The following is an 11,519-nucleotide window of genomic DNA, read 5'->3' as shown; positions in this document are numbered from 1 at the left end:
GCCGAATGGGTAGAATGGTGTTTCTGGAGGGAGTCCAACAAGGCCGACACAAGCAGCTTGATGAACTGCTCTGTCGAAGCAAAGCACTAATGTGCAGGCTTTGGAGAATTATGATGAGGTTAGCTTTGCGCCCGGTGGAACGCATAATGCCACCAGTATTTGTTTATGCCACTTTGAGTTTTAATAAGAGGGGAATAAGTTAGTGAACGACTATGTGGTGTCGCTGGAAATCAATAAAATAATGTCCAAGTCGGGAAAGTTATGAACAATTGATCACAAAGTTAAAGGTCAAACTTTCAGTGTATTTACGACTTGTGACTACTACTCATAAAACTGAATAAACTCCTTCATCTTTCCTGCCTTTCTTCTTTTCTCCATTCGTTTCCGTACTTTGGAAAAAAACATGCATAGCAGAACACTGCTCCAGAGTGCATTGGACAACTCCCTCCTGACTCCCCCTTCATCTCCTTCTCTGTGGGAAAGCTGAAATGGAGACGTCAGTGCAGCAGAGACGGGGGGGAGCTGCTGTGCTGAGGCTTCACTTACCTGGCAGCACATCTTTATTCTCAGCAGACAGAAGTGAAGCAGTGAGGGGTGTACAGAGGGAAAGTTAAGCAAAACCTAGACAGTGCAAACAAAGACAGAAAGTCAATAGGTTTTACAATTAAAACGGCAAGTTCCCTCGAGCTGTAAAAAAAAGAAGAAAAGAATAACAAAGGATTCTGATCAAAGACAAGCAGGATAGACTCTTTTTTATTGTGGTACAATGATGAATATAAAAAAGTATTCCCCTATTCAGCCTCTGCCTCTCCATTTCTGTATTGCTTTGTTTTTGTTTGTGCAGCTCTGTGAACCCCCCCCCCCCTCCCCCCCTCCCCCCCTCCTCATTTCTCTCTGCTGTTGCAGATGCTGGAAAAATAAGCAAGCAGTTTTCTGCCAGTGTGTGAAATTGTTCTTATCTATCTCTGCCATTAGAGAGTGGGTTCTATTATAAAGCTTTGCATTATTCAGTGAGCCTGAGAGACTGATCATTATAGATTTCAGCCCTTTACCTCACCAGCCCCCTGGAGTCCAGCTCAGGCATGTGTAGATCTGACCCTGTGCTCCGAACACTGGAGGAAAACTGTGAGTGGCTCAGCTTTAGACTCTATGTTATACTGTATAGTCAAGTAGAGTTTTCATTTAACTGTGCGTCGCTCAAGAACTATTTTCTGACAACTTTTTTACTTTTACTCCCTGGGTTTAAACAAAACAAAAAAAATCCTCTACTTCCTACAATTTCAATAAATGGCTCGTTATCTTAGCTTTGATTGTTTTGCGATGATTTACTAATTCTTGCATTACTCTGCTGTTTTTCAAAAATGGGACAGAATCTCATTAAAACGATGGTTTCAGGAGTATAAATAAGTGCATGTCATGGATCAGAGATGTAAAAGACTAAACAGATAAGAGAAGGCAACTGTTTCATAGAGAAGAGGAGTCCAGAGGATGTGATGTTCATGACCAACAGGGAATCAACCAACACTGCTGTTATCTCTGTAAATAAATATTATCATACAAATGTGGAATCAGCAGGTGAGGGACGAGATCTATCGTGTATCAAGCCTCTGCTTTCTGATTGTTGTCTGAGTAGAATTAATCAATTGCCTGTCAGAGGGCTTTCCTTATACACATGGCGGAGAGAAAAAAAAAGGCAAACCACTTAGCCCTCATCAGTCACTACAAACAAGCATTTGTGTATAAGTGCAGATAACACTTCAGTTATAGATAATGTCTCACAACTCCAACTCAATTTTTGGGACTTAATGTTGTAACAAACACAAAATAATCAACCCCAAAGTCAATATTTTATCATCTTAGGTAAATTGTTTTTTAAGCATTTGAATCAATATGTCACTGGAACATCCTGTAGAAATGTCCTTCAGAGGGCGACTTTTTGATTTTATGTTGTGAGTACATGAATGAGCCAATACTTTTCAAATTTTACTTCAGTAAAGAATCTGGATGAGATGATGAGATGAGATGAGATTCAACTTTATTGTCATTACACATATACAAGTATAGAGTAACGAAATGAGGTTTGGCATCTCACCAGAAGTGCAAATAAGCAGAAAGTGCAAGAGTCTGTGCTATGTACAGTAATTACAAAATTTACAGATGTAGACAGAAAATGTGAATTATTGGGTATATGTGGATGGATTAATGGGATGCTATAAATATAAATATATTCTTCAGATTATAATATACAGATTAAGGTGCAGTGAGCATGCTATACTAGATTACAGATAATATACAGAATATGGACATATTGTACAGGTCAATAACTTATTCAATTCAATTCAATTTATTTGTATAGCGTCAACTCATAACAAGTGTTATCTCAAGACACTTAACAAAAAGCAGGTAAAAGACCTTACTCTTTGTCTGTTAACATTACAAAAGAGCAGGAAAAAAGACCTTACTCTTTGTTATGTTACAAAAGAGCAGGAAAAAAGACCTTACTTATTACTATATTACAAAGACCTGGCCTATCCATCATGAGCAGTTTAGCAAAGCAGCAAAAGTTACAGTGGTAAGAAAAAACTGCCTTATTAAAAGGCAGAAATAGGAATAGAAAAAAGCAGCCAGGCAGCTGATTGACTTTCAAAGTAGTGTTTCTCAGTGTTAAAGCAGAATAAGTGGCAGGCACATGGTGAGAACTAGAGGAAACATGGCTGACCGTAATGCTGCTGCAGCACTTTTTAATAGGAGGGGTAGGAGATGAATACTGAATAGATGTACAGTCGTGTATGAGGCCAGCTGCACACGCTGATTCTGACTTGACTGTATCAGAGGTGGACTGTGTCCCCGTGGGAATCACTGCTCAGCATGATCATCAATATGAAATCATGCACATGAAATGCTTCTTCATTTGCTCCCATTTGTTTAACGAGTTTTGTACTGCTGATGATTATGAATGAAGCATTGCTTGTTCATCTGCAGCTGTCAGACTATGAGCGTTAATGGCGTTAAAGTATTGTTCCGTCTTTCATGTGCATGTGCTGAGATAAGGATTTGTTTCATGTCCGTCTTGGACCCTGGCAATTAGACCTTGCCATTAACCATTTGTTATATCTGCTGCTTATCGCCTTCAGCTTGGCACCTTGCTGATTACAACGTGCTGGATCGATAATTAAACAAATGGAGGAAGACTGCTGGGTCAATTTCCATCCCGTCTTAGCCAGTGGCTCAAGCCAAATCATGCACAACTCTAAAAAAAAAAGAAAACGTTCCTGAAATTCAACTGAGCTAAATTAAAGAACTTGTTAAAAATGTTCAGCTGTGCATTTGTTTCCTGTGTTCTGTTTGATGGCTCCGCTTGAAGCTGCGCTCTGCCAAATTGATTTGACAACGAGGTTGAAGTCATTTGTCTCAGATCAGGCGGAAGCTCTTCAGTTGGCGGGAAACCTGTGACTTTTATAAAACGACTTCATTGTGGGACTAGTGGTGCAATGTTCGATGACTGTGAATATACACTGATACAGGTAGAGGGTAGAATTATGCTGGACATTCAAGTATGTGACAGATTGAATCTTACAGAGAAGCACTTCAAATGAACATATAAGAAGGCACAGGAAGATTAATTATTTTAACTCCTTAAATATTAACACTAACATAGTTTATATAATAATCTGCTACGTTTACTTACAGTCAAGGGGATATTTCATGTATTTTTTATTGTAAACAATTTGGTTAATTTTCCTTTTTTCGTACTTGGTTAAAGTATTTAAGACTTTAAGACTAGAAGGATTTCTACTTTTTGTAAATTGACTAAATAGAAAACAGCTCAACTGTACAATTTTAGAAAAACTGAGCTTGGTTGAAATCAAAAAGAAGCCAAAAATCTTCCTTGTAAAAACCCACCAAGTGGATGTTAAAACATTTTAGGCTTTTCACCTTCTCAACATTCTCTAGTCACGTAGAGATACAGTATGTAAAGTGAACTGATGACTGATACAAATACTGCTTGTTTGAACAGTTTCAAAGGCTTAGAGGAATAAAATAAAATGCCCGGTATTGTTATTAAAGGTCACATATTATACTCCTTTTCAACAAGTTCAATTAATTCTCAGATTTTCCCAAAACACGTCTGTGAAGTTTCTTGCCAAAAGATTTACTCTGATCCTGTATGTTATCATGTCTATAAACCCCTCTATTTCAGGATAAGAGCATAAACAGGAAAGATTTAGTATTACACTGGGTGCACCCTAAAATGTAATGATGATTAAAAAATTATTTTTGAAACTCCAGAAACACTTTACATTTGTTTATTTTACCTCTTTTCCCTTCTTGATGCACCCTGAAAGTAGGTAAAGTTATGATAGAAAAAAACCCTTCTGCTTTTACAGAGTCTGGATAATTTCTGTTTTATTGCCTCTTACTGCATCTTATATCAAATCTAGCTTTAGTTCATTTGAAGTTTAAGTTTGTGTCAAGCTGTTCCCTTACAGCAGTGTGCCATCACTCATCATTTGTTGATCTATGGCAGAGAGCTGGAGAATTTCACTCTCACTGTATCTTATTCATCAAAGTCAGAGCCAGAGGATAGTGATGTTTAATAACCAGCACATTCCTCCCTGTTATCAACACATCACGCTCAGAGCATCTCCATAAGGGTTGTGTGTTTCCTCAGAAATATGGTCTGTACATTACAACAGGTATAAAAACAACGTATAGGATTAACCTGTTGTGCCTTTATTGGAAAGCAACGCTCTGAATCACATGATCTGATGTGATTCACGACTTCGCGCAGGAGAGAGGGAAAGCAGACATGAGGAAGAAGAGGGGGAGGCTGTGTTGGTGGCGGGGAGTGGGGGACTCCGACCGTGGGACACTCTCCTCTGTATGGATGAGTTGGGAAACGACTTATCATTTAAGGTGGAGCGATAATTACGCCACGCTTTGCTGCTGCCACGCACCTATGAAGGGTTTAAAACAAACCCAATTAGTCACAGGTCTATTACAAGAGGATGGTGAAATGTAGTTTATCAGTGGCACGATCCATGACGCAATAGAACAGACCCAACACAGTTATTAAGTATTTGCTGATATTAGTTTACATGAACAATTAGTCATCACTAGCATTTTACCAGATATTTAAAGACAGTGACCCTTGTGGAGTAGGATCTATTTGACTTTATGTGGCCTTATATAAGAGGCTGAAATGATTTGACAAGATTAGATAAGATAAGATAATCCTTTATTTATCCCACAACGGGGAAATTTACATTGTTACAGCAGCAAAGAGCAAAGATTGCAAAAAAAGTGAACACAGTACAATTTAAATAAAATAATAAAAATAGATAATGTACAAAAAATAGATAGATACAACAATATAAACAAAAAAAATAGATTTTTAAAAATAGATCAGCTGAGCTGCAGTTTTGACAAAAATGTAGTCAAAGTCAAAAATGTAATCAAAACTGCAAACTAACATTTTTAACACTTTTTCTTGTTTTACGGTGTGAATACTCTTAAGTCGTGACAGTTTCTTCCTCTGTTGCGTGGTCAAGTATTACCTTCGTCTGTTACTACTTTAGACAGTGTAGGCGCGCTTTACTGTTGTAGAAGACGATCTGTGTAGGTAGTTGTCTTTCCAAACAGCGAGGACGACCTTAAATAAGGGGCAGGACTCAGTACAGCAGAGCCCGCTGCCTCCCCTCAGTGATGCGGTGAATCTGCGCTGCGTTATGTCCGCTATATAAAGTGCTCACAGACGGCAGAGCTCACAGCTTCAGTGGACAGCTCCGTGGTGCTGAAACCTCTCACACTCCACTCTCTGAGCCGCGCTGCACGACTGGAAACATGGAGGGATCCTCGCGGAAACTTTTTCTACTTTCTTGCCTGGTTGTTGTGGGGAGCTCTGCGCAAGACTTCGGACAGACGCAGTTTATTTGCACGTCGGTGCCCAAGGATATGGACTTGTGCACGGCCACAATGCAGAACAGCGGGCCGGCGGAGGACCTGAAGACCACGGTGATGCAGCTGCGAGAGACCGTGCTGCAGCAAAAGGAAACAATAATGAACCAAAAGGAGACAATCAGGGAACTTACGTCCAAGTTGAGCCGCTGCGAGAGCCAGAGCCTCCCGGCGACGGGACCCGGGGGGAGACGGCCGGGGTCAAAGAACACGATGGGGGATGTATCCCGGGGCACAACAGACACTCTGGCCCAGCTGGGTCAGACTTTACAGACCCTGAAACAGAGACTGGAGAATCTAGAGGTAGGCAAGTAGAGAAGGACAGCGGTACGGATCAGTTCAAAAGTTCATTAAATTAGCCTTCCGGGTTATTAAATATAAATTAGGCATAAGCCTCTTATTCACTGCTGAGTATTGGTCTGCTTTTCGCAGCCTCTTCTATTGAGCTTCATGTGTTTAGTTTAAATTCAATTTGTTACTGAAACTAAATCGTAACGACCAATTGTGTTACTGCTGTTAGAATAATGTGACGCGGAGAAAACAAACAGCACGGGTACTTAGGAAGATGCTGGAAGCTTCACACAGAGCAAAGGGAACATGTGTCAGAGAGTTTATCCTCACTCAGAGTGTCCTGCTTTAACCCACTGTCTGTGTCCCTCTGTCCGCTGCAGCAGTACAGCCGAGGAAACAACACCGTGCAGGCGAACAGCCTGAAAGACCTGCTGCAGAACAAGATAGACGACATGGAGAAGCAGGTCCTATCCCGGGTTAACACGTTAGAGGAGACCAAGCCGGGCGCAAGGAACGACACCGACCAGCGGAACAGAGTGGAGTCCACGCTCACCTCTCTGCACCACCGCATCACAGACCTGGAGAAAGGTGCGTTTGGATTTTTAAGCCAAATGAAAAGAGGCTCTACGTGAAGTCTAAACAAGATTAGGAGTTCACTGAATTGTTTTTTGAGCTTTAATGCATTTCAGTCTTGCATTTCAAAAAAACAGAAATATTCAGCAGCTCTCACTTGGAAGGTTTTGGAATGCCGCAACCATCACGTTGCGCACAGATATGAATGAGGGAGGAGAGGAAAGCTGCATTGCTTTGCATATCTCAAGACCTGTTTGCACTTTTCCTCGCTCAGTTATTGTTTTTTTTTATGAGCGAAAACCCTGACTGTTTAACGTGCACACGAGTACCAAAACAGAGGGAAATATGTCCGTAGAGGAACTTTGCAGGTTGCGCCTCGCACCGGCTGCTTTCAAAGGCATTTGCAGCTTTTTTTTACGTGTGCAAATGTGTTGTTTTTAAGAGGGAGAGAAATGGAGGATACGGAGCCACAGACAACAGAGAAAAAAACACTCGCAAAAAAACTAGAGCAGAATCTCCAGCAATGCATTTTTTATATTAATTTAAGAAGACGCATATATAAATCACAAATCTTATTTATGGGTCAATGTATGTTAAAGTATACTTGAGTTATGAGGGTAGACATTAAAGTTATTCTCCTAAAACTTGAGGAAAATTCTATAAGTATAATCTATGTATGAAAAATGTCTCAATTTCAATATATCTTACATTCTTGTTTAGGTAAGGAAACCAGGCCGACAGACAAATTCCAGCTCACCTTCCCCCTGAGAACCAACTACATGTATGCCAAAGCCAAGAGGAGCCTTCCTGAGATGTACTCCTTCAGCGTGTGTCTGTGGATCAAGTCCAACGCCTCTCCTGGGGTGGGGACGCCCTTCTCCTATGCTGTCCCAGGTCAGGCCAACGAGCTGGTGCTGATCGAGTGGGGCAACAACCCCATGGAGATTCTCATCAATGACAAGGTAACTTCAAACTGTTAACACACAAGTCTTACCTTTTGCATGGCTTTTACAAAAGTACTGCAATTACTGAGTACTTTTTTTAATATTCAGAATGTAATTGCACCTTAGAAAGGGTGCAAGAAAAGGAAAACGTTAATGTAGTCATCTTTGTGCTTGGATGAGTCACCTGACATTTTTTTAGTTCCAAACCTGGAATTTGGAAAGAAAAACATGTTTTTATAGAAGGACAGATATGTGATAGAGGGGAAGTTATTTTACTAGAGAAAGGGAAAAATAAGGTGTGGAAGTTTACTGACTCCTCCTCCTGAAGTGTGAAAGAAAGATTGTTCACCAGAGAGAGAGAGAGAGACGTGTCTAATTTAAAATCTCTTCCACAAGGTGGCAAAGCTGCCGTTCCTCATCAATGACGGGAAATGGCATCACTTATGCATCACATGGACCACCCGTGACGGGATGTGGGAAGCCTTCCAGGACGGAGTGATGCGGGGCAGCGGGGAGAATCTGGCACCCTACCACCCCATCAAACCAGACGGAGTGCTGGTCCTGGGACAAGAGCAGGTGGAGATTTTTTCATTTTCAGATCAGTGATTTTTTAAATTCGGCATGTGTGAGGCTTTAATTGCCTCACACATTTTGGAAATAATCCCGACACAGTTATGCATTTCATTTTGGTCAAAGATTAAAGGCTTGAATATTTATGAAATGAGATTGTAGAAACATTTTGAAGAGGTAGATAATTAATACTTTCAGCTCACATTAGTGTGTAATGTATCATCCCTTCACTGGGATAACAGTCCTTTATTAAACTGGCCTGAATCATTTCATTGTATTAACAGAGAAAATGAGTTCTCTCACAGACAAAGATGTGCCCATTATGAAGTTTACTTGCAACAATTATAGGATGAAATGACTAACCTATGAAAACATAGTCAATGAAAACTTTCTTTCAAACATTTTTAGTCAGTTTTATTAAAGGAAATGATCATACTCATGGTGGTTCCATCTTATAAACCAAGAAGATTTGCTGCTTGTTTTAGTCATTTTTTGAAAAAAGCAGACAAGTTTGGTAATTTGAATAAATCACGTTGGAAAATTTGTCTGAAAATGGATTTGCACATTTGCCTATAATCATTAGTTGCAGCCTCACTATTGAACAACTGTTTCATACTCATACATACATGTAAAATAAATCCTGATGTTTACACTAAGTGAATGACCTACAGACTGGAGTTAATCAAAAGAAAGGAAACTTTAAATCCAAGGTTAATGTGTAAATTTGAACAAAGGCAGGTAAACAGGTTCAGACCTAAAGCCATAAATGAGGTCAAACGTCATTTTACTGGATGTGCCTTACAACATAATCCTGTCATGTATGTCCTTGTACATAAATCCATAACAATTGACAAACCCTGGTTATTTGAGCCTTCTCTTATTCTGCTGACAATGTATGCTCTGAAATACTTTGAGAACTCATGGTTACATCTGTCTGCTCCCCAGGACTCGTTGGGAGGAGGCTTCGACGCGACACAAGCATATGTTGGAGAGTTAGCAAACTTAAATATCTGGAGTAAGAAACTTTCCATTGCAGAGATCTACAACTTGGCGACCTGCAACAGCAAAGCACCGGCTGGCAACGTCTTCTCCTGGACGGAGAGCAACATTGAAATATTTGGCGGAGCGACCAAATGGACATTTGAGCCCTGCCGTTCCCACAACTGAACTGCATAAAAGAGAGGCCTCTCTGTATTTCTGAGCTTTTGTCGTTCTTGTCTTCATTTGACGTTCGTTAGAGACTATTTGAGTTATTGGTAAGCTTCAATCTGGGGATTTCTATCATTCTTAGGTATTTCTGTGCAAAACAACACTTTCCATCTTGAGGAGAAAAAAAAATTGTCTTGGAAAACCTCAGTGAGAAAGTATTGGGTATCCGGTTCTCCTTCTATTTTTTTCTTGGATGTTCAGTTGAAAGCACACCAAAGCTTTCGTTTGGCTTTCCTTGTCTTGGACTGGCAACTGGCAATCTGCGCCTTATGTTCGGACAATTCACAATCCAAGGGAGGAATTACATAACCATTCCCACACCCCTTCCCCTTCCGGAGTGGGAGATTATGCTGTCCATCCAATTCTTGTCAGTGTTTGGCTCTGTGAAATGATGTCTGACGTGGTACAGCTCCCTGCCACCACCCTCCTGCCTCCCCACCAACACAAACAAACACACACACACACATCACCCCCCCCCCCCCAACCCCCCCACCCCACCCCTCCGGAACTTGCACTGTGACTGACAAAGAGATCGCCAGGAGAGGAGGGTACATTGAAGGACACTGCAAAGTCAGACTGTGGTACAAGTCAATTTGTAATCGTCGTTTGCTTCAAGTGTTTTCTGTAAGAATGTCGTTAACTTGCCAACATTGCTACAAAGCCTGGGTGCCTTGGGCTGGTACAAACATTCAGCACATTCAGTATGTTATAAGTTGCAATTTCAATGTTTCTTGGGTTTCTTGTTTTCTTTCCTGAGCTGGGTTGAGTTTCTTGTTTCTCTGGTAAATGTACTTTAATTCCAGTTTGTTATCTGACATGATGTGTTTCGGCAGGTGTTTGTACTACTCTGTATTAGGAATGTTACAGTATTTGTATAGTAACAGCATGAATGACAGAGTGCTGTGGAAGCATTGTTGAAATCTGCTTTAATATCTTCTCTGGGTCCGGGTTTTTTACTGTATTGTTATATGCTCCAAGCATGGCAAAACTGAGAGATGAAGAATTTAATTTTTGTAATAAAATTGTGATACTTAATGTCACAGTGCATTCTTGCTTTCGGCTATGTGCAAGGTGGGAAGAGTGAACGTTGTCTGCAGGAGAAAACACCTCTGGTCATATGGGACATTTTTCACCTTGAGAGGAAGCAAACTGACAGATATGTCAAAGTTACAAAGTCAGTGAAGGTCACACAGAGAGACAAAGTGAAACTGTGACCTTGGTTGTGACTGACTGCAGCCATAACCCACTCATGGTTCTGTTGTTGCTGCTGTGAGATGCCATGCTTGCACTAAAGACAGCCAGGCTGTTCAGGGAGAAAAGTGCACCGTCATATAAGCGGCCTGGTTTAAGTGAGTGCAGCCGGACCTACAAACGAAGGCACTTATCATCGATGTACTCAGAAGACCTGTTGCTGTAGCATCAAACATTTGCATAAAAGAGATGTGACTGTGTACACTTCCTGCATCTAAATCAGACACTTAACCGTGTACTTGAACATTAAGTGGGGAAAGCACTGCATCAGAATAATAGGATTTGTTAGATGACACATTTGGGAAAAGCTCACAGTGTCAAAATATTGTTTTCAACAATAAGTCAACTTTTTGATCCTAAATTCAGTTTTGTTACATAATAATATTTTATCTAAAAATAGAGTTCTTAATGTCCTGCACATTAACTAGGGGCTCACAGAACTATTATTACAAACTTTTCCTGCCCTTCAACTTCAGCTGACACTGAGGAGTTTGGTTTAAATTGATTTACATCAATTAAAATCTGACATTTAAAATGCTAGCGCTGACATTTCAACTTCTATCAGCGTATAGAACAAATCATGTTAGTTTTCAATTTCTTCCAAAGTAGATACAGTGAGTACATCAGGATTGGAAGGTAACAAAGGTCCATAAATTGTGTTTAAATGCTTATATTGAACCTTACACTAACAAGTGAAAATGTCAACAAACATGTTATTGGAAT

General features: G+C 40.3%; 1 protein-coding gene across 1 annotated transcript; it reads left to right on the top strand.

The window, feature by feature from the left end:
* Nucleotides 1-5,761: 5,761 nt before the first annotated feature.
* LOC109997657 (neuronal pentraxin-1) lies at nucleotides 5,762-10,580 on the top strand. The gene is made up of 5 exons (XM_020652218.3): nucleotides 5,762-6,261; nucleotides 6,630-6,837; nucleotides 7,543-7,784; nucleotides 8,163-8,342; nucleotides 9,282-10,580. Exons 1-5 carry the CDS (start codon nucleotides 5,845-5,847, stop codon nucleotides 9,501-9,503), a joined length of 1,269 nt encoding a protein of 422 aa, XP_020507874.3. The 5' UTR covers nucleotides 5,762-5,844; the 3' UTR covers nucleotides 9,504-10,580.
* The last annotated feature ends 939 nt before the right edge of the window (nucleotides 10,581-11,519 follow it).

The sequence above is a fragment of the Labrus bergylta genome, chromosome 1 (genome assembly GCF_963930695.1).
Source record: "Labrus bergylta chromosome 1, fLabBer1.1, whole genome shotgun sequence".
Taxonomy (NCBI): domain Eukaryota; kingdom Metazoa; phylum Chordata; class Actinopteri; order Labriformes; family Labridae; genus Labrus; species Labrus bergylta.
This window is presented reverse-complemented; position numbering and strand designations above follow the sequence as displayed.